At 35.2% G+C, this 24868-nt stretch overlaps 1 protein-coding gene across 4 annotated transcripts; it reads right to left on the bottom strand.

Moving 5' to 3' along the window:
- Positions 1–8462: 8462 nt before the first annotated feature.
- Positions 8463–24429, bottom strand: LOC101901225 (receptor expression-enhancing protein 2). Of its 4 annotated transcripts, XM_059124941.1 has the most exons (8): positions 15973–16674; positions 15713–15910; positions 15521–15634; positions 14146–14232; positions 13943–14094; positions 13746–13875; positions 9082–9593; positions 8463–8811 (listed from the first exon to the last, which is right to left on the bottom strand). In XM_059124941.1, the coding sequence occupies exons 1-7, from the start codon at positions 16546–16548 to the stop codon at positions 9093–9095; spliced, it is 1758 nt and encodes a 585-aa protein (XP_058980924.1). In that variant the 5' UTR covers positions 16549–16674; the 3' UTR covers positions 8463–8811; positions 9082–9092. The 4 variants fall into 4 exon arrangements, with proteins under 4 accessions (XP_058980924.1, XP_019895723.1, XP_058980925.1 ...); XM_020040164.2 differs by lacking the exons at positions 8463–8811; positions 9082–9593; positions 13746–13875; positions 13943–14094; positions 14146–14232 and adding exons at positions 14271–14896; positions 23856–24000; positions 24149–24429 and having other exon boundaries at positions 15973–16045; XM_059124942.1 differs by lacking the exons at positions 8463–8811; positions 9082–9593; positions 13746–13875; positions 13943–14094; positions 14146–14232 and adding an exon at positions 14271–14896 and having other exon boundaries at positions 15973–16667.
- Between the last annotated feature and the right edge of the window lie 439 nt (positions 24430–24868).

Here is a 24868-nt window from a genome sequence, read left to right on the forward strand (position 1 = left end):
ATTACTTTTCAATAAACCAAAAAAAAAAAAAAAAGATATTTACCCATGAAAATAACAACAGAAAAACAATTTGAAATGTTGGTTTCCGAATTGAAAAAAACCATGTCTGGCAAAAGGGTTTACCAAAGGTCATTTTCCAGCTAATTTTAAATCAGATTGTAATCCATTGCTACTAAATTAAATGTAAACGGGTCACCGTTTAGACAATGGCAAAAATTATGTTAAAATTTAAATTATTTTTATATGTTTTTATTAGTTAGTGTTCTAAAGTTCTTCTAGTTTGGAAAGATATAAAATTTAAAACTAAAAAACAATTGTGCACTATAAGGGCGAAGCCAGCAGCACTGGAGGTGGTATTTTTAAGCAAATGACTTCGTCGCTTTGGGAGGAGTCCTTCGCGAATGTAATGCAGTTTCAAAAGTTACTGAATCCACCAGGTGGTGCACTTGGAGTAAAAAATACGAAAAACATAATGTAACAGACGTTATAGATCATGAAAATGAGCCAGTGGACAATGCTGATGACGAGACTGAAGTAACTACTATCCAAGCATCTCGATCACCCAGAAAAAACAATACGGAAAGAAGAAACTATTGAACTCTTGAAAGAGCAATATAAACTTTTGGAACAACACAATTAAGAGCCAGGCAATGCAAATATGTTTGTATGCTGCCTTAGCACTCGCCGCTGAAGTACTAATACATTCTCCACTTCATCCTCACTTGAACTTAAGACGCATTTAAAATATCCATTTTTTTACTATATTTATTTTTCCGAAAGAAACGAAATAATTTATTTTGTCAATAACAAGTGAGTGTTGCCGACGCTTTTTTAATTGTTGCCAACTTTTATTTTAAACTGTCGATGTCGCTTCCATGCCTTACCGTAATACCATTTTTGACGGTGAGGGAGACTTGCACATAAAGTCGACAACGACTATAGAAACGACAACCAATTACGTGTCAAGTGATCGATTGAAGTCTGTTGGTTTCCGTATACTCAAATGAAATACAACGACCGTTTTTATATTAAATTAAGAATTCACAAACGTTTATTAAAATCAATTATACGAGCTTAAACTAGTACGCCTTGTCAGGTTGGCTTCGTATCTTCAACTTCGTTACATTTTAAAAATTCAGGGTTGTATCCGGGTTGCATGTAATCGTATATTTTCACATGTATGCAACAAAAGGTATCTACTACTACTTTTAACTTGACAACTCGGCCTTTCCTGACCTGAAGTCGTCCTCGGCTTCATCTTCGCTTGAAACATCCAATTCGGGGGAACATTCACACCATTTCTTCAACTTGTCGGAACTGAATACGGAACAGAATTTCCTATTCGTGATGTTTATTCCAGGAATGTCCTCTATCAGGTACCTGTCGTTGCCCAATACTCGTGCTATTATGTATGGACCTTTGTATTTAGGTTCTAACTTCCGGGATTCACCTGTCGCTGGTGGTTCATTCTGTATAAGGATCAAGTCACCTTCCACATACAATTTCGGATTCGAATGCTTGCTGTCAAATCTTTTCTTCCATCGTTCTCGTTCGCTTTTGATGTTTTCTGCGGCCATGATACGTTTTTCGTTGATGGAAATTTCTTCGTTTTGTACATCATCTTGTACAGCTGCTAACAATCGGTTTTGTATTAAGTCGGTGGGCTTGTAATCGAAAATCAACTCATTCGGACTGTAACCTGTTGTCGAATTTTTGGTTGAATTGATTGACCATTGTAAAACGTGAAGTGCCGAGTCCCAATCCTTCGGTTCTTCAGTGGTAGTTCGTAAATAAGACAGGATAAGTTGATTGACCCTCTCAACTTGTCCATTGGCTCTTGGTGTACGAACGGCATTCTTAATGTGTTGAATATTGTTTCGATCGCAATATTCCTCAAACATTTTTGACGTAAAAGCTGTCCCACGGTCCGAAATTATTCTTCGAGGTAAACCAAAGTATCCACTAACCTCATTTAAAACGTTGATGACGGGCAATGTCTTCGTATTCCTTACAGCTTTAATAACCACAAATTTCGTAAAGGAATCGGCGATTGCCACTATATGTGTATGACCATGCTTGCTTCTTATAAACGGTCCCAAGTGATCAATATGTACTTGCCTAAATGGTAGCGGTTCGACATTACTAAAATGTAGAGCTCCTTCGTGTTTACCACCTTTTGCCTTGTTGTAGCAACACTCTACACACGCTGCAATGTACTCCTTCATATATTTCCTCATGCGGGGGAACCAAAACGTTTGTTCGACTCGTGAGAGGCTTTTCTCCAACCCGTAATGGCCAATATCATCATGACAGTATTTAGCTATGCGCCATCGTATAGCCTTCGGTATGACCAATCGTAGTCCATTTTTCGTTTTCCGGTATAGTCGATGTTTTTCCAATAAGTATTCAGATTTTATCTGTTTCTCTTGCTCAGATTTCAATTCATTTCGCAGTACTCTCATAATATTCTTTATGTGGTCGTCGTTTAGCTGCATCGTGAGAATCCAATCATCGCTATCAATATTCATTATGAACCCTGCTGGTTCAATCTCCGTCTGTGGCTGATCCGGTGAACGGCTGAGAGCATCAACGTGAGCCATACGTGACCCTTGTCGGTGTACATACTCACAATCAAATTCAAGTAATTTCATCAGCCATCGTGCTACTCGAGGTTGTAATTCCTTCGTTGTCTTCACATTAGTAATTGCGGCACAATCAGTGACGATTCGGAATGGCTTTCCAAGTAAATATATACGGAAACGCTGCACCGTTTCAACCACAGCTAAAACTTCCAGCTCGTAACTGTGATATTTCGATTCCGTTTCAGAACAGTGGCGGCTAAAATAAAACACTGGTTGCCAATTACCATTACCATCGGACTGTAATAACACTCCTGCTAATCCGAGACTGCTAGCGTCCGTGTGCACCTCGTGATCTGCTTTCATATCGTAGATTGCTAAAACTGGTTCACTACACAAAATTTGGATTAAACTTCTGAATGCGTTTTCATGGTGTACGTCCCAACGAAATTTATTCTCTTCGCTCTTTCGTGTCAACATCGCAAGAGGTTTCGTAATGGCTGCATAATCCTTTACAAATTTTCGGAAGAAGTTAGTTAGGCCAAGGAATCGTCGTACTTCTGTTACATTCGTTGGTACCTTAAAATTTCTAATCGCTTTTACTTTTTCTTCTCCAGGTAAAATTCCGTCACGTGTAACTATGTGTCCCAAATAAGAAATCTTTTCGGCTAGGAACGAACATTTCGCCAATCGTAACGTGAGACCACATTTCTTAAGGATATCCAAAAATCTTTTTATTCGGTCCAGACCTTCATCGACTGTTTTACTGGGAATTATGACGTCATCCAGATACGCTAAAACTTCTCCTGGTTTCATAAAGCTTATAACTCGGTTCATCGTTGCCTGAAAAACTGCAGGTGCGTTTACCAAACCAAATGGCATCCGGTTGAATTCATAATGACCATCTGAAGTCACGAAAGCTGTGAACTTTTTCGATTCTTCCTCTACTTCAATTTGGTGGTAACCCATACGTAAGTCGAGTGTGGTGAAATAACGATTTCCGGCGAGTTGTGCAATCTGTTCATCCAGTACAGGCATAGGATGCGCTATACGTACGGTTATTCGATTCAACTGTCTATAATCTATACATAAACGGTGTTCACCATTTCTCTTCTCGACCAAAACAATTCCCGATGCATACGGAGAATTCGATTTCCTTATGATTTCGTTATCCAGTAAGTCTTTCACAATATTTGCCACAATAGGACGTTTGGCAAATGCTAGTCGATATGGCTTGCATCGTATTGGTTCTGGAGTAGTAACTTCGATTTCCATCTTCACTAAGTTACACTTACCCAATTCGCTTGACTTTTCTGAAAAACATTGTCGGTTTTCTTGAATGTTCAACTGCAACTTCTTATGCTCTTCAGATGTTAAGCCTTCGTTGATACTAATCGCATTTACGTTTTGCATCCAACACTCATCTCCTTCAATAATGGTGCGTCGACCTTTTTGGCATAAAACATCTCGACCTAAGAGAACATCATTCGGGATCATAGAATTTTCCACAACATAAAGGTTCACGTCGTAACTCGTCTCATCAATGTCAATTGGCACTTTAACCACCTTTGTGCACTCGTATTTGCCACCAGCAAAGCCATTTAAAACCATACTGCAATTTTCCGTTTCGCCAATTATCATTGCAAAACTTCGTCTGATCAGACTCCGATCACTTCCCGAATCAATAAATGCCTCAAACTCCTTGTCCTTTACTTTGACACGTTTACATAGTATTTCGTTGGACTTTACGCTGTCCCTTATATTGTTGACATTTGTGTTCAGGGTTTTTGTTGGACATTCACTTGCACCGTGTGAAGTCCGTTTGCATATCGTACATCTATTCTTCTTCTGTGGATCTGGGCAGTCTACGGCTTTGTGACCAGTATTACCACAATTAAAACATTTGAATTTATTCACTCTTTCATCGCTTTTCCTTTCTGGGGCAGTTCTATTTTCATTGCTACGTTTCGTCTTATTCGATATCGGGTTCAGCACTCTTCTTACCTCGTTATAACTACAGTATGCGTTGATGTCACTCAAAAGTTGATTACAGGTAATATACTCGTTAGATATTTTCTGCTTCAATCCTTGATCATTAATTCCGTTGACTATATGCCGTGCTATGGATGATTCATTTATATTGCCCCGTTTTCCAATAGCATACATTCTGTAATAATATTCCTGCGGCGTTTCGTCGAACTGCCGTTTTGTCTGTGCCATTCTAATGTGTACATCGGCTGCATTTACATTTTGAGGGAAATCTAAAAGAAATTTGTTAACAAACTGAGGCCAAGACAGAAATACCTCTTGCAGTGAGTCAACCCAATACTTGGCTGGGCCAGCCATTTTCTGTTGCACTGCAAATATAACTGATGCGTCGTCCCAGTTATAAGCTGTCTTCAATAATTCCACACGTCGCACGAATTGTGAAGGATTAATCGATTCTTCAGATGACGGATTAAACTCTGGCAAAAGTTGAATTATTTCCTTAACGTTCCCAAAGGGGTTGTGCTGAACATAACGTTGTGAAGGCTGCATAACTATTTCTGACTGCGGCGGCGCTGAATAGACACTTGTTGCAAATATCGGCGGTTGTAGATATGCGTTGTAGGGCTGCGTTGATTGAACATATCCATTGTTCGGCTGCGTGAACACTCCTGTCGGTGTTGCTGTTGTAAAATTCGAATGTGTCGTTATATGTGTTGGTACGTTGTAGCATGACGTCGCTACATTTTGCGTTGTATTTCGTGGAAGTTGAGCATGTCCGTGCAATGAAGGTGTAAACGTTGGTAAACCAGCAGAAGCACACGTGTGGACCGTTGGAATTGTTGACGTAGTCTGAAATGCACCAAAAGAAGTATTCGTTTGAACATACGATGGAATCGAACGTGATTCCGGTAATATTGTCACAACGTTTGCCACGTTTGGCAAGCTAGGCCGTGTGCCTTGCAGGGACATATTACCATCCGGTGTCGAAAACGTGTTCAAAGGGGATGATGCGTTGTTCGGCTCAAATTCTGATTGTCCACGTTGCTCCATAGATGAACGCAATTCAGTTACCATATCTTCCAAATGCGAAATTCGCTCCTGCATATCATGAGGAGATGCGAATCCGTGCAGCTCGCTTTCGTTGTTGACTTCAAGTCGTTCGATCAATTGCTTTTTGTTACCACTTTGAGAAACACCAATTTCTCTGCATTTCGCTTGCAACTGCTTAACCGTGCATTTGTGCAAATTCTCCATATTTCTTGTTGGTAGACGCTTCTTCCAATAAGACTTGTCGTATCCCACTTCTGAGAAAAATGTCAAGTGATCGATTGAAGTCTGTTGGTTTCCGTATACTCAAATGAAATACAACGACCGTTTTTATATTAAATTAAGAATTCACAAACGTTTATTAAAATCAATTATACGAGCTTAAACTAGTACGCCTTGTCAGGTTGGCTTCGTATCTTCAACTTCGTTACATTTTAAAAATTCAGGGTTGTATCCGGGTTGCATGTAATCGTATATTTTCACATGTATGCAACAAAAGGTATCTACTACTACTTTTAACTTGACATACGTTTGCCGAATAAAATAATAGAATTTGAAAAACAAATATGCAAAGGCTATAGTCGTGCGGGGCCGACCATGTGATACCCTATAACACCACAATTTGTTAGAAGCCCCCTTATGTCCAAATCCATTTTGGAAGATTTTGCTTTACCCTCAGCATTTTGACCAGGGACATTTGACCAATATTTACGCACTCCGTCGTGATGTGGTCCATTTACAGCTAAATATAATCCAATGGTCATCCAAAATGCTAGAATTCGTCCCTGTTTCTAACTCTTTTCTCAGGCGTGTCGATTGGCTTCAATTGTGTGATCGGGAATTTTTTTTCTGTGTTTGGTTCAATATTTTGCGAAAGAGGCCCCTCAGTATCTTTAAAAGCAAGAGGCCCCTCAGTATCTCCAAATTTAGACTCATCTATATGATTTGCTTATCTACGATATTTGACTATATTCGTCAACGTCAACAAACGTTTTTAGTTGTTGGTCCAGTTCAACCCCTAAATATATTGTGGACATCTTCAAAAACAATAGGCCCCTTCTGAGCCTAACCCTACCCTTGTGAAAATTTTCGCGAGGATCGGACGATAATTGCAATCTTTATATAATAACCTCAACCTGTGTTGCAAAGTGAACAAATATTACAAAATGTATACTTCAATATTATAAATCAAGTTGAAAAAATCGCATGCGATAAAAAATATGAAAAATAAAAAAGTCACATAATATTACAAAATCTATATTAACATCATTATTGGCATCTTTTTATGCGGTTTTTTAGATTTTGTACTTTTATGCCAAGAAGGCATTCTGAATTGACAAAATTTGTCAAAATCGGTGCATCTATTCATGAGATATAATCATTCATGCTAACATCCCCTTCCTTTGTACATACACATTGCATACATTTCGCTATATATATCCGATATATTAACTATCGGCAACTATGTAACGGTCAGAATTGGTCTGTTCGTCTATTCGTGATTTCACCAGGATTAAAAATATTCGTGGTTTAATGGAAATTTTGACATTTGTTTAACACAAATGTTATGGTATATTTCACGCACTAAATATTACCCGATGAGCATCAAAATTAGAAGGCTTCTGCCCATCCATAAGCTCCAGCCCCATGCTAACTTCCGCGTCGATTGGTCTATAATTGCGACCTGTAGAGCAACTGCAAAATCAGGAAATTTTTCAGTTTTTGGTCCATTTCAACCCCTAAATATTATGCGATCATCTCCAAAAGCAATAGGGTTCTATTCAGGTTCTAACCCCACCTCCATTCTAAATTTCGTAAGGATCGGGCCATAATTGCGACCTGAAGTGATCACAAATTAACATTCACAGACGGATGGACGGACATACATAGCTAGATCCACTCAGCTCGGCGAGATAGGATGGTCCATATATACTTTCCAATGTGGGAAAACAATATTTCGAGGTTTACATAATTTTTGGCCCAATCAAACTTATAATACCCCCAACACATAATGTTGTAGGGTATAGTTAATAATAAATAAGAGCTATCGGGTCAATTATAGATAACGAAATTATTTCCGGTCTCATCTTAACTCAAATGAAATCTTCTAAAAGAGAAGTTGTACACAAAGTTGTATCGTTTGTGGTCGAAGCATACAACTTGGCTACTCTCTAAGTTGTACCAACGGTTGTACCGTTTGTGGCTTGCATAACGTTTTTCAAAATACAGATTTGTTGTTATTCCATTCTCCATACAAAGGTTTAGCCCTTTAGTGACTCGTTGTTTCAATTTAGCAATAACAACGCACTTGTTGAAACATTTCACTTTATTGTGTTGTCAACCTCACCAAAGGAACATACTCGCTTTTCTGTATTTGATCTTTATTTTTCCAAACGTCGATCAACTTTAACATGAGATTTACATTGCAACAATACAATTACAACAATACCCCATCATTCCACGCACCATTTAAAGCGTCGCTGATTCCTATCAAATTTTGGACAAACGTAACTACTTACAAATCAATTTCTTAGCCCATTATTTTCAAATATCTGAAAATTAAAATTTATCATTAAGTTTTCAAGAAATTATTTCTAATTGATGTTCTAAAATCGTTATCATTTGCTCCTACATCGATGTCATTGTCATCATTTGTTTCATCAGTCGCAAAACTTTTTTGCGGCCATACCCTTACCGAAAATAAGAAAGTAACGTTACATGGAATGCGACCAATTTTCAATATAAAAAATCAATGATCAATTTCCCCGTTTTTCAAGATCTCATCCTATTTTATGACACTTGACTGACTGCAGATGATTAATTCCGCTTTTAAAATCAAACCAACTCTTATATTTTATTACATTTTGTTCTTGCGTTTGAACTTATTTGTATTTGTGTCTGAAAGTTTAACATATTAATTGAGTAACTAAAGAAATAATAGATTCGAACAGTCTATTTTAGAAATCGTAACTGATACATGTATATTGCATGCATTATTATCTATAATGTATATTGTGTATCTGAAACTGAAGTTAGTTTCTCTATGTCCAGAACGCAAGTATACAGATGGTGATTTTTCTTTTTATTTTTCAAGTCTGCTGCTACGAGTTTTTGACGCTGCAGTTGTCATAGATCCCATCGCCTTCTCGGTTTTTTTGCTACGCGGCAAGGTCGTGCAGCTGGCAGACATTTTATCCTAAAAAAACAATAATATATTATAATTCACAATTTAAATCAATATTACAAAATATTCATGCCAAGAAATTTAACATTAGAGGACACTGCAAACATTGTTATTAGTATGTTTTTTTTATTAGTATGACTTGTATCAAATATTTGAAACATTGCTGGTTTTAGGCAGTAAACACTTAATTTATATCTCTAATTGTTAATGACAGAGCATTGTGAAATTATGCAGAAAAGGTGGGAGCACTTGAGGCGGGAGGACTTTTCCTTGAATATTTACCAAGAATGCTATTATATTTCTGTTTCCTTTTTACTAGTAGCGTGCTTATTCTTCAGGAATTGGTCATTTGGTGTTAAAGAAATTGGATGCGAAATACAAGTTAAACCGCTTTGTTGGGGAGGTTTTGGAGCTTGCCCTTTGTTGTGGACGTACGAGCGTCTAATAGGGGTTTCTATTGCTGGTGGCAAATCAATTTTCGCCCTAAAATTATTTTCTATTTCCTTAAGGCTTGACCGTAATTGTGGTATATTTATATTAACCTTGTTTTCTATTATAGACACATCAGTGCACGAATGTTGAGGACTTGTGCTAAGATCGTCAGATCTGGTGTCAGTAGATTCATTAGATTTAGTTTCGAAAAATTCGTCAGATTCATACATTTCGTTAGTCTCATCAGTATCTCCAAAGTCTGTTAATTCTTCTAGATGTATTGAGTTTTCAATATTCTCGCATTTGTGGGCAAGTGTGCTCGAAAGGCGTGTAAGAGTTCGACATGGTTCGACATGGTTTACCTGAAGTTTAAATTTAAGTAAAAATATGAATAAAAATGAGATTCAAAAAATAAACGCTATTCTTACCGAAAATTAATAATAGAATAAACTTACGGACGAAAAGTTAAATCTCAAAAAGCAATGTACTTCTTTATTTCAAGTATATACATTCTCTACATATCTACAATAAATGCATAAATTTGTTGATTTCAGAATATAAAAAAATAAAATTAGTCTTACTTGTCACTGACTGAAACCAAACACTCTTCACGATCAGCTTTGAAGAGAGGGCGGTTCATTGAGGAACCACAATTCCGATGCCATGAAATCCTTGGCGGTTGAAACCTCCTTGCCGCAATATACGGTTCCAACCCCTTCGGTCTGCAAGCCAATTGACAAGATCATTTACCATAACAACCTTCGCAGCTGAGTCGGAAGGTAAAATCAGAGGAAGTCGATGGATGTTCATTGAAAACCGTCTGAGAGAGACAATCTTTCTGGGAAAAAGAGATCCCGACAAGTTCCAGTTCGGCAGAGCCAACCTTTACAAAGACGTGAAAGTCATCTGCTGCGAAACGACATGTCCAGCAAGGTTGCGATCTGGCGTCTGTTTTCCTGAAGGAAATCCTTACCGAAAAATATGGTCATCCTCCACCCCCCGTGGGTGGTTGGTAAACAAAACCCCAAACTCCAGACGGACAACTCAAGCGTAGTGGGGAGTGGCTTGGTCAGGAATGGACCAGGAATATCTTCAGGCTCGTGGGGGTAAATTAGATTTCGTCACTGGATGGGATCTGTTGCGACTAGCGCCGTTGCACTAGCCGGAAGAAAACAACAGACCAATCTGCATCACTGCAAAGCGGCTGCAGCCGAACCACTTTACGAATGCTGAAGTAGACATACCCCCAGTCATAGCCCTCCAAACCTAATCTTCCTTCAGCGGAGGAAGCCTCACGGTGGCGAAAATGGAGCCGTATGAACAACCCTACCTATAGGGTAGCAAGTATATTTAGTTTAGATTTTAGTAGAAGGCGTTAATCAAAAACCTCATAAAAACCCAAAGAAGACGCATTACCACAATCTATACCGTGGATGATTTGACCCTATCCACAGCCTTAGATATAGATAATTCTGTAAATAACTCTGAGTCTTATGAGAAATTCTGATCGCTTATCTCACCGTCATCTACATCCCTAAAGCTGGGAAAACAAGTCATTCATTTCCAAATGATTACAGACCAAAGAAGGCGCATTAGCACAATCTATACCGTGGACGATTTGACCCTATCCTCAGCCTTAGATAGTTATCTATATCTAAGGCTGAGGATAGGGTCAAATCATCCACGGTACAGAGTCTTATGAGAAATTCTGATCTAAAGCTGAGAAAAAAAAAACATGACATTCAATTCTATATGATTACAGATCTATAAGTATTTTCTCCTTTTTATTAAAAACCTTAGACAGTTTAATTGAAGTTTAAATCAGAGTTCTACTACCCACTACTGCCATCAGCACTGCTGAGCATGCCTATATGAAAGGATAAATTGTTAACATGATGTCATGGGTCACAGCGTGAAAAATATGAATGGGTTTCTATTCACCTAGACAGCTTTTCTCGATATTGAGGGAGCTTTTAATAATGTCACTCTTGAATTCATTCATAACTCTCTTTCAATACTTTATGTTCCCCAGCTCCTCACAGATTGGATTGATGCCATGCTCAGCAACAGAATCACCAGGGACACACTGCAGAAAAGGCGTTGGGAGAAAAGGCGTTGCCAATCTCTAATATGTGGTTTTATTGATCGCGGGGAAATCCTACAAACAATTTCATATCTAATATTAGGAGCTCTCGTTATACTGTCAAGGTGGGCACATAGTAATGGACTAGGCCTAAACCCATCAACAACAGAACTCGTCCTCTTCATGAGGAAACCCAAATGTCCTGTTTTCTTACCACCAGTGGTAGATGGGATAGATGGATGGGATTCAAATACCTCGGTACTGATCTTGACCACTATTTAAACTGGAAGAGAAACCCTGAGGAACTTACAAAGAGAGAGACTTAATAGCTCTCTATTCTAATCTATAGGTAAAAGTTGGGCATTTAATCAAGATATATATGAGTCACCTAATCGTCCAATCCTAGCCTATGGAGCTCTAGTCTAGTGGCACTCTTTATGTAAATTATCCTACAGTTGAGACATTGATAAAGTTCTAAGAGACGTATCGCTATTGATCACAGGTGCTGACAGGAGCACACCTCAGGTGGCATTAGATACCCTACTTAGCTTAAGTCAATTAAGTCTTCGTGTAGAGAAACAGGCAATTAGGTGGGTCCTTCGACTCAGAGAAATTAAACAATGGCGCAGTCAGTCAATCTACCTAAAACCACTGTCAATTCTATTGACTACAAATCACCACGGTTGAACTTCAAACCACTTGACATCAACATGCTTGACAGGGACGTTTGGAACCGTAAAAATCCACATTTATGCAGTATAGCTGTCCATACTGAGGGTTCTTTAATGAAGAGAGGGAAATGTGCTGGGGTCTTCTAAATATACGTAAATCCAACAAACTTAGTAAAGACTGTTGTGCATTCCACCGTTTTTTTTTTTTGTGGATTGAATCAAACAAGGCTGAATTCTTTGGGTTGGGAAAATAGGAACACACACTCTTTGCCTTGCTTTAGTCCGGTAGTGGAATTCTCCAGCTCATTTTTTTGAGTTACCAACAGGTAAAATTAAGATGCTTGTAATTTCGGCAAGTAACGAAATTGTTGTCAACTTTATTTCCTTTTTTATATCAACATTTTGGGTTTCAAAGTTACCGATATTTGTCGGTAAGTAAAAAAAAAATGGTTAGAGAATACCACTAAAGGCTAGGCAGAGAAATTCAAAATTATTTTGTGCTTTTATGTGTTTTGAAATAAAAAATATTGCAAGTGTTTCTTTGACCCTCTATACATACTGAAAAATATTTTGTTATTTATTTATTTTTTTATTTATATATCTGTTTTCATATATTTTGAAGAGCATTCGAGGACTGTATTTTTTAAACAATATTTTTTTAAAGAGCCTTCGAGACGTGAATTTTTTAAAGAATATTTCTTTAAAGAGCCTCCAGGGCGTGGATTTTTTAAAGAATATTTTTTGAAGAGCCTTAAAGACGTGGATTTTTTAAAGAATAATTTTTGAAGAGCCTTTAAGGCGTGGAGTTTTTAAAGAATATTTTTTGAAAAGTCTTCAGGGCGTGGATTTTTTAAAGAATATTTTACGAAGAGCCTTAAAGGCGTGGGATTTTTTAAAGAATATTTTGATAAAAAACCGACGTTATATTTACAAAATTAAATAAACTATAAATTATTTTGGAAGAGAATAGATAACTCGTATGACACAAACAAATATTTAAGGTATTGAGATAATGGTTTAAAGAAAAGTTATAAATAAGTGGGCCGCCAAAAATCAGTCAATTTTAATAGGTTTATGTAAAACAAAATGATATTCAGAACCTTTTTCATTCACTCTCGAAATTAAAATGAAAATATATATTTTTGTGAGCAAACATTCAAGTTGTCTGTGGCCATCTTAGTTACACTTTTTTTTTAAATAAAAATTAAATATCATCGACCAAAACCATTTTGAGAGAAAATTTTAAACAATGTTTTTTTACAATTGTGTTGGTGAACACACAGATATCCCATGGGACTCTCTTTGCCTATATAAGGTCGGACAGTAATCCCATCTGACTGATGTCTTTCAAAAGACATATTGTGATTTGAATCAAAGAGAGTCAAATCACCATAGTGCAAAAACCACTAAGTTTATTGTCAAATTATTTTCAATTTATTGGTCTGAAAAAATATCTTTTCACTTCTATTCACAATTATGTCTCTTAACTGTAAATTTAGTTGTCAGATGGGCTTACTGGCCGACATTATCTAGCTAATTTTTTGAATATGCCCATATGTTGTAGAAGGGAGCGAATATATGTAAGAGATGTAGAAAATGCAACTATTTACTTTAATAAATTTTAAATTATATCTCATATGTCCAAAAAATTATGGCCATATTGCGAAAATTTCCTAGTACAAAAAAATTAGTATTTTTTCAAAAATTTCTCGTGTGTCACAATCGACATTTTGCGAAGTTATATGCTATACGCTACTTACTTCAGATCGCTTTGCCTTGAGTCGAGTTTTGGACGCATTTGTCATAGACGAAGTACGGCTTAAACCTCCAGCCATAGGCTCAGCACTTGAATACCCCGAACTAATGTCATCTGAAGAACGAATGTTATAGCTATAAAACAAAATATGTGAACAATTTTATGATTTACATTTTACATAAATAACACGAATCATCTCACTTAAAATCTCCAGCTCCTTTAGCAGTGACATCAACTTCCGTAAAATACATTCCAGTGGAGTGGCGAGTTCCAGACGCAGATCTTCCTACTGGAGTATTGAGGCGTGGCCGTAACATTCTTTGTTGGGGTCGCATGGTGGTGATGTCGTCGACCTAAAATAACCAAATTTTTATTTCAGTCCACGAAGAGATTTATATGCAAACCTCATCCTGGGTACGGTGAATATCTGGTTCGGAGAGATCACTTAAACTGTAGCTTCGGCGAATTGTCTGCACTAGATTACCGCCTCCCTGATTGCAAATGTATAGACATGTAAACGATTGACACATTTAAGTTCAGATTTTTAGGGATTGGTATATATGTATTTATATTGAGATTACAATTATTATTAGAAGTGTTAAATAAGGTATCATTAGTACAAACTGAAGTTACAATAAAACTAAAATCGAGTATATGTTGGTGGGTGAGAAAATTGTATGGCATAGCACATTATCGCAGAGATCTTTATACACTATCACTTAGTTATTCCACATCTACGTCAATTTCTGGTGTTGGTTCGCGCAGTTTTCTTCGAGTCCGTATACCCGAAATTGCTGATTTTGCCCCTACATCTGCTTTTGAACGTTTTTGGATTGTGACAGATGTATCTTTGGTTTTTGTTTTTCTTGCCGGAAGATCGCGTATGCGTGCTGCTCCATTTTCACTGTTTGTTACAATTCCTCCAGAAACATCTTCTTCATATTGGCGATCGTCATCTTCGGAGAACTCTACATGCATTGTTGCCACAGCATGTAAAGAATTAGATCTTGTGATCAACTGTCCGTGTCCTTCGCTTGTGTCTACTTCATCGTGCTTCATCTGAGACCTGCGCATGTATATAGCGTCGTCTGACTGAGACGATGGCAACATACGCAACTCTTGGCTATTTGCTGAAGTTAAGCCGTAATGAAAAGTCTGTTATTAGCGTGCACGTGCATTTAATCAATCAAGTGTACAGATTAACCAGTGTGAATCGCAATGATATGGTCAGTTAATGACGATAAAAAATGAAAAGAAAGCAATAAAAAGTTAACTTAATTTTAACGAAAAATGTTGCATAAAAATAAAAGTAAATATAATACAGCACTCATCCCATTTATACATTTTTTATTAATATAGAACACATATCTGGAAAGTCAGTTATCCATAAAAAATTATTTTCTTTTTTGTATATTTACTGCACTCAAAAAGTCAGTATAGATTTCTTATGAATTCGAATATGTTGTTTTTATTGTTCTCAACAAAACCAAAAAATGAATTTACATCAAATGCAAACAAATTTAAAAATACATATTTCTATCGTTATATCGAAACAAGTCAACGCATGATGAATGCCGAATGAGGTGGTCTAAACAAACCTAGAACCGAGTCTAATTAAATGAAAGAAAAAATATATTTTGTGATAAAAAGTTTAGAATGGAATGCATTGGTTTAGGTTAGTTTTCAAAGTATGGAGTTCATTTGATTGTCATGGCGATTTGCATATTTATGCAGTGTTAGTACAGTTGAGGAAGAGCATCAGCTCAATATATTAATTACCTTAATTGCGGTTTGCATAATGACATTTGTGGCATAATTGACACCTTTAGAACCTAATTGTAATACAGCAGAATATCCACGTTCTTTGGCTTGGTTGAGATACTCATCTATTTCCTATAGAAAAAATATAACATCATGAATAATTTTAAAATTCCATTTGTCTATCTTTAACACATTTAAAAAGCTGCGCACCTGTTCACGGCGTGTCAACATGGGATGAACAAATTTTCTATACAGCGTTGAACTGCCTTTTGTTGCTGGCGACAACAACCACAGAACAATAACCACTTTGACCTCATAGTAAAATGGAAACCATGATAGGAAGATATCGGTAAAGGTCTCTGTGCACGTAAAAAATGCGTAAACGATCCAATACATCATCCACTTGACCTGCAGTTTAATAAGACAAGAATTATAACCAATATGAACAGTGCGAGATCAGCAATACTCACATATTCTTTAACATTCTTTGTGCGGACGGCCTTATAAGAGGCATAGGCTGGGTACAGTGTACCAAAGGACAATCTGAAAGCAGGAAATATTATATTTTGAGCGCATGGTCTCGGTGATATGAATATGGCTATAAGAAAAAAGATGCACGATGTTGTAAGCGAAAGACGCGGTAGAGGCATCCCCTGTAGCATTTCTAAAAATCGACCAAACGTTGTTAAATTTTGAACAACATTATTGGTATCAATGACTTCCGACACTTCTTCCTGGTCAACAAACGATTCGTCGATATATTCGTCGTCACCCAAATATCTTCTATAGGCGACATGTCCCATGCTATTTTCAATATTGTTATGTGTTGGTGCATATACAACACCAGGGCGAAAATTTTCAAACACTGGTTCGACTTCAACACCGTCCAAAGAATGGCGACGTTTCTCTATGGCGACATTATTGCAACGGAAATATTTTGGCCTGATTAAATGTGTCTTTCGATTTGTATTGGTCCTGTAAACATATCCTTGTCTGGGTTCACTAGAGTGGCTTATAGAACCCGAATAAAAGTCATTATGATGCATGACACAAGTAAAAATATCCTCCTCTTGCGGAATTTCACAACGACATGAGTTCTTTGTATTTATGTCTACCCGCCAGTGGCTAAATAAATACTGAATTTAAACGCTTCCCAACACAGAGACAGAGGCACACTAAAAATCTTAAAATAGCAATCTGCTCTCAGCAGAAAATCATGTACTCCGCTATAAAATAGAACAATGTGCACGTATACACACGTTCGACCTGCCAGGCATAAACATTTGTTCTCAAATGTTTTTAATTGGGATGCTGATCAGCTCAGTTGGTTGGTATTCAATTCTCCGAAAAATCCATACTGGTGAGAAACATAAGCAAACAATCTAAAAGGAATGTATGGAAATACCCTAATAAAAAAATACATTTTTATTCGGATCAGGACAATGTATTGTTCTTCAAACCTAGTCATACGCCACCTTCATGTATCAAAATGAAAACCTATTTTTGCTTGTACAATTATATATATTATATTTAATACTACAGACCCAATTCAAAAGGCAAGAATCAGAAAAGTAGTTTTATAGTTTAAAAAAGGTAAACTTGAGAACATATCAGCAGCACAAGCATTCTAAAAATATAAATTGAACTTACGTTTGTTTTAATGTAAATAAGTGCCGCATGCATTCAAAAAAACCAAGATAGATGTCTAAAACTTTCATTAAATAATTTGAACAATGTAAACTATTGCGTATCAAGTATTCGTAGCAAATATCGCTCCAGATGGCTTCACTGTGTATGATGTAGTCAGTCTTTAGCGGTACGGAACTGCACTTATGTGTCGTATTTTTTTAGATATAGACTACCATTTTTGTAGAGAACACGATAACTCTACTGATGTAATTTGTGTAAATTTTTGAGTTATCTTATTTAGCTATCTTTATTTTTTGAAACTTAACTACTTTTAAGAGATTTTAGATTATTTAAGAGATATTTTTAAGATATCGATATGATATTTTAATATTTCGTCCTATATATTTGGTTAAAAATGCTAATATCTGAGACTTCATATTTCCATTATAATCAAATATGGCTCAAATAGCATTATCTATATGGGGTTTCAAGGCCGACATATGACTATGTTTCATATCCATTTCTAATCTTAATATATAAAAATTATTTTGTCTGATACAAATTTACATGTACCTTCTACGTTTAAGTTTATTATTTGTTAAATATAGGTTAAATTTTTCTTCAATTTTGGTGGATTTACTGTTACACAACGTTGAAATGTAAATTTTATGAAAAAAAAAACTTTTAACCGCCAAAAAAAAATATTACCTTTGGATTTTTTTCACCTTTTTAAACATTTTAAAAAATATTAGCAACAGTCCGACGGGTTAGTACCAAAACGCCAAAGGATACTATATAAAAACCTAAGGTCATTTTCTCCCAAGTACAGGTAAAATAGATATTGGATGGGAAGTTTTTTTTTTGTTTGGCTGGTACACAATTTGAAATATAAAACCAGTAAGGAAAGGTGAAAAGTAGTGCGGAGCCGTGCTTTCATGGCTTAAAGTAGTCACGATTTGGGAACTGTATCCAACTCTGAATCATTTAGTGCACAATAAACGTGAAATCGGATATAAATATATATGGGAGCTACATCCAAATCTGAACCAATCTTGACAAAATGTTAGGTTCTTATTTCTGAGTTGTATCTTATGCCTGGTAAAGATCATTGTTGGTATCAAAGATCATATTACGCATGCGAGGGGCGTAATCGTGATATCGGATAAAGATATATATGGGAGCTACATCAAAATCTGATAAGATCTCGATAAAATTTAACAGATGTATTCCTGGGCTGTATCTGATATCTGGTACCAAATATCATTCTTGTGGAGTGCATATTACGAATGTGAGAGACTTAAACATCAAATAGGATAAAACAGACAGACGGACTGACATGCATAAATCGACTCAAAAAGTGATTCTATGACTCTATGTTACAAGCAAATGCACAAAATTCAGAAATGCACCCTTACCACAATATGATGCAGGTATAAAAATATCATATTTACGGAGAAAACTATTTATGACAGTTTTTAAAGCAAACGTGTTGAATTCTTTTTTTTTCAAACTAAAAAATTATTTTTTTTTTACATATTTATTTTAATGTTTTAGTGTTTATTTATAATATACTAGCTGGCCCGGTCCGCGTTGCCGGCCCGTAGTTTCTGTCTATTATGCATATTTGTCAAAGCATAATTATTCACAGATATGACTGTTATAAGTGTTCACGTACTGGTCGATTAATTTTTAATTTTTAGTCAAATGAGCAGTAATTTGGAATTTACAGTATTTTGTACACCTCATAATTAAGGGCTGAATGATTTAGGAATAGCCAAAGTTAATTACTTTTTTAAACCCATTAGCATCTTAGATTGTGCATTAGAGTCCTCATAAGTCCCCCTAACCATGTCGGTCTGTTTGTCCGCCAAAAGGTGGACTTGAGGGGGTATTATTACATGGAGAAAATTCTAAAATTTGTAGATATGTTGGCATTTTTGTGTAAGGTTTTCACCCCCCCAAATACACATTTTTTTGCCAAATCCTTTGATATATGGTAAAATCAGGAAGTACCTTTATATGGGCACTACTGCGAAACATCGACCTACATTGAAAACTTTTTTCACCCCTTATAATCCAAGATGACAAATAGAGGCCAAATCAAAAATATAGCAGAACAACATAGCATGTCAAACTGAAAAAAATTCACGTGATTTAAATAAGTAAAAATAGTTTTGTCCACCTCATAACTGACTGATTTCAGAATAGTCAAATATAATTACTATTTTACACCCATTGCCGTAAGATGGGAACTAATTTTACTTGTCATTTAAATCGTAAATTGGAGACCCCATAAAGTCCATATTTTTGATCGTAGTATAATGCAATGACAATTCAACAAATATTCGGTCCCGAGCTACTTTCTTATATTTGTACATCCCCAATCTACGTTCCCAACCAATATTCTCTTGGGGGTTACAAATTCAATAGAATACCACACATTAGATGTGAAAGTGGACTTGGGGATACACCAATGTGAGGACTTTACTTAAATAAATTTATATATGGCAATTATCTGTATGAGGGTTCCTTAAACCAGGGTAAATACAATTTTTTAGCCAATGAATGTGGTCAACACCAATAATGGCTCCGAAAATTTTACTCCAAAAATTTAATGCGAAGAGGTTCTCTACCCCCTTAGAAACAAAGATGCCAAATAAGGGCCAAAAAATAAAAAAGTGTCCAAGTCCCCGAAAATAGCTTAAATCATACGATGGTTATTTAAATGTGAAATCGGGTTGTAACCTTATGCGTGAGTTATGATCGATATCATGATCTGCAAAATGTTTGGGAAGAATTTCTGGAAGGATAGAAATCCTTTTCTTACTAAAAGTCCCATTCTCTCTACTAGTTTGCACCCTTCATATTTGGTATTTCACTGATTGTACTCCCAAAAAATTTTGCATTTTGAAAGAAGTGGGTACACGCATCGAAATGAGCCCCATTAGTCTTTTTCGGTCATTTTTGTTTATTTATATGTGTGCGCATCTTCCAGCTGAAGCACGATGTAGGCCCTGGAGTTGAAAGGTAGATGTCAGTTAACATCGTATTTTGCATTTATTTCATTTTTTTTGGTGAAAAATTGTATAAAGTGAAAATTTTTTCTTTATTTTGTTCACAAAAAATCCAATGAATTCAATATGATAATACAAATTGAAAAAAAAAGACAAAAGAAGAATAACAAATTGAAAAAATCTTCAACTTGTTCGTAGATTTTTACAGCAACTGTTTAAAGATCCTTACAAAGTTTGTCAATAGAATGTACTTTTATTTTAAAATTAAATTCCATTGACATTTTTTTCGATATTCTCCTGATTTGAGAATTTTTGCAATGAGATCTCTTTAGTAATTATCTTTTAACTTTGGTGTGGTCGCGTTCCGCCACCACATAATTCGGTACTTCACTTCCATGTAATCCGCCATCAATTTCAGTTCTCAAGAAATCAAGTCAATTAAATAAATTGGTATTAATATTCGAATTCAAAAATAAAATATAAAAAACACTATAAATGTACATTAGAAAAAAGTAAGTCAAAATGAAAATGTTAATATATTACATTTTTACGCGATTTTTTTGGATATTATCCTTTTCGGACAGGAGACAATTCCGAATTTGTATGAATCATTAAAATCAGTTCAGCGGTTCTTAAGTTATAAGCGTAGTAACTAACACAACTTTCTTTTATATATATATATACTAGCTGGCCCGGTCCGCGTTGCCGGCCCGTAGTTTTTGTCTATTATGCATATTTGTCAAAGCATAGTTATTCAAAGATATGAATGTTATAAATGTTCACGTACTGGTCGATTAGTTTTTAATTTTTAGTCAAATGAGCAGTAATTTGGAATTTACTGTACTTTGTGCACCTCATAATTGAGGGCTAATAGATTTAAGAATAGCCAAAGTTAATTACTTTTTTAAACCCATTAGCACCTCAGATTGTGCATTAGAGTCCTCATAAGTCCCCCTAACCATGTCGGTCTGTTTGTCCGCCAAAAGGTGGACTTGAGGCGGTACTATTACATGGCGAAAATTCTAAAATTTGTAGATATGTTGAAATTTTTGTGTAAGATTTTCACCCCCAAATACACATTTTTAGCCGAATCCTTTGAAATAAGGTAAAATGCGATGTCACATCGATGACAAATAGAGGCCAAATCGAAAATATAGCAGAACAACATAGCATGTCAAACTGAAAAAAATCACGTGATTTAAATAAGTAAAAATAGTTTTATCCACCTCATAATTGAGGTCAGACTGATTTCAGAATAGTCAAATATAATTACTCTTTCACACCCATTTCCGTAATATGGGAACTAATTTTTTTGTCATTTAAATTGTAAATTGGAGACCCCATTTAGTCCATATTTTTCATCATAGTATAATTCAATGACGATTCAACAAATATTCGGTCCCGTGCTACTTTCTTATATTTGTAATTTGTTCATGTTTTCACAATTTATTTAATATAGATGTATATCCCAAATCTACGTTCCCAACCAATATTCTCTTGGGGGTTACAAATTTAATAGAATATAAATTTTTCTTTTCTGACCACACATTAGATCTGAAAGTGGACTTGGGGATACTCCATTGTAGGGACTTTACATAAATAAATTTCTATGTATCTTAAATGTTCAGGAAGAATTTTTGGAAGGATATAAATCCTTTTCTTACTAAAAGTCCCATTCGCTCTACTATTTTGCACCCTTTATATTTGGTATTTTACTGATTGTACTCCCAAAAATTTTTACATTTTGAGCTCTCATTGGACGGATTATTGTCACATGAAAGAAGTAGGGTCACACTTTGAAATAAGCCCCATTAGTCTTTTTCGGTCATTTTTGTTTGATTAAATGTCTACGCATCTTCCAGCTGAATCACGATGTAGGCCCTGGAGTTGAAAGGTAGATGTCAGTTACCATCGTATTTCGCACTTATTTCATTTTTTTAGTGAAAAATTGTATATAGTGAAAAATTATTCTTTATTTTGTTCACAAAAAATCTACTGAATTCAATACGATATTACAAATTGAAAAAATTGACAAAAGAAGAATAACAAATTGAAAATATCTTCAACTTGTTCGCTAACTGTTTAAAGATCCTTAAAAAAGTTTGTTAATAGAATGTACTTTTATTTTAAAATTCAATTGCATTGGAATTTTATTTCGATATTTTCCCGTTTTGAGAATTGTTGCAATGAGATCTTTTTTTCGTGATTTTTTTTAACGATTTTGAAAAAGTAATTATCTTTTAACTTTGGTGTGACCGCATTAAATTATTTCGGTATCATCTATTCCGTTTCGCCACCACATAATTCGCTACTACACTTCCATGTAACCCGCCATCAATTTCAGTTCTCAAGAAATCAAATCAATTAAATAAATTGGTATAAATATTCGAATTCAAAAATAAAATATAAAAAAACACTACAAATGTACATTAGAAAAAAATAAGTCAAAATGGGAAAAAATCATGCAAAATAAAACATTACTATTGTACATTTCAAAAGTCAAAATGAAAATGTTAACATATCACATTTTTACGCGATTTTTTTGGATATTATCCTTTTCGGAAAAGAGACAATTCCGAATTTGTATGAATCGTTAAAATCAGTTCAGCGGTTCTTAAGTTATAAGCGTAGTAACTAACACAACTTTCATTTATATATATAGATATATATATATATAATATATATATAGATGTTTTTTTTCCAATTTGTCTTCTACTGAATTGCACATTTTGCTATGTTTTCAATTCTGATTGCAATTAGTGAACAATAGATACATGGAAAATTTGCCGATTGTTCCATATTCCATTATTAAATTCATGTTTTTTGTGGTATATCAACGAAATGTTATTCTATGTTTCGGTAAATTTTGTAATACATACAATACCAGTGTATAAATCCCATAATATTCGCATAATGTTGTATACATGACTCGGATTTATAAAAAATGCTATATTTTTAATAATAAAAATAAAAGAAAAACATGTGAACATATAACTGTTCCCAATTGCGTTAGGTAAACACAATTCTGAGCCACTGTAAGTCGTTCTAAATTTGATAATATAAAAAATGTCTAAGAAAGTTTGATGTTTCGATGTTTGTTTGTAGTGAGTACATTCCATAAATGTACGCTAACCCAATAACATATGTGTAATGCGACAACTTTGGAAAATTTTGTGCGTACATTACTGTATACCAAAGCGGTTTTGCCAAATGTGGAAACAAGACATGCACTTTGTTATTGTTATTTGTGCTTGAAACATCAATGTGCTGTAGCTCATTGAAAATAGCAGTTTGAAATCATTTAGTGGCAAAACATATCACTCCAATTCAAGAGCGTTTTAGCTGCCAAACCACTTTAGACAAATTGTGTGATTGGACAACATCGAAGACGCCCTTACTTCTCTTAAATGGTGACCAATGATTATGGCCCATGAAATATATTTATGACATTGAACAACATACATATCTTAAAATGTTTAAAACTATCAAAGAATGGCTTTTACTAATATTAAGACACCATGTTTTATCAATAATAATAGCTGAATTTAATTTTTACATTTTCTTTGAAATAGTTACTATGAACATTCCGTATTTCAAGTAAATCTAAATCAAAATTTGTACTCAAGAACAGATTAAATTGAATGACACACCGAGGATATTTTCTAAACCACAAACCACTGGTAAGAATAGAACAAGAGTTGTATACTCACATTATAAGACGTGAAAACAAAGCACTTATCATCTCGAATGTCTCACTTCCCTCGTTGTGGTTTTCGACTCTGCAAATAATTTATGGCCAAGAAACTTAATAAATCATCAGATCCCAGAACAAAGAGTATCCGATTTTTTAATTGTCTGAAATATAAAATTAAAGTTCTTTTAAAAATCAATTTAAGAACATCACATGTCCTTCCTATATTAATAAATAGTACCAAAATTTTGATGAATAAACACATATTAAATGTCTGTATGTATGCGTGTACAAACATTCACACTACAATACCTGTTTGTTGTCCATCAATCAGTTGTGAGCGATTTATACATTTGATCGATTAAAACAGAATCTATCCTTTTGTCCTTTAGGGTTTAGAAACTTCTTAATTATTCAGATACTGCTGGGTTTTAGTAACCAAATTCAAATATTTACTATTATTTTATTTGAGCATTTTTCTTCCGTTAAACTATTATTTGCTCGGTGCGTGACAATTCACTCCTTTGCAAAATTTAAATCTTAATTTACGAATTACAAGAATAATATTTCTCACATAGGAATACATAAGTCGACTCTCGACTAATCGATACAACAAGGGATATATAGGTTGAGTTTTGATTTATCGAATAATCGAATGAGGGGGAGAGTGGATAATTGCTCTGTTCCAGAACATGCAAGAATCTACTCAAGGTAGATCTAACAGGTAACCGCATCGGCGAATTGCTACAACAAAGCAAGTTTTGTGGTACCCTCAAATGTCAAAATTGGCATCTAAGGCGAAAAATATATATTCGCCATGACATTTAAAGTTTGCGGCAAATTTGTTTCAACCAATCAGAAACGAGATGATTGTTTACATCTCGGGGACCATTGCCAAAGTCCCATGTTAATAGTTAGCCTTGAAATGTTTGTACAAGCCAACAACTGTAATATCTTCTACGTCTGGGCCGCCTGGAAATGTCCACGATAAATTAAATTTCAAGGCCAGTGCTGAACATAATCTCAACACCT

The sequence above is a fragment of the Musca domestica genome, unplaced genomic scaffold (genome assembly GCF_030504385.1).
Source record: "Musca domestica strain aabys unplaced genomic scaffold, Musca_domestica.polishedcontigs.V.1.1 31, whole genome shotgun sequence".
Taxonomy (NCBI): domain Eukaryota; kingdom Metazoa; phylum Arthropoda; class Insecta; order Diptera; family Muscidae; genus Musca; species Musca domestica.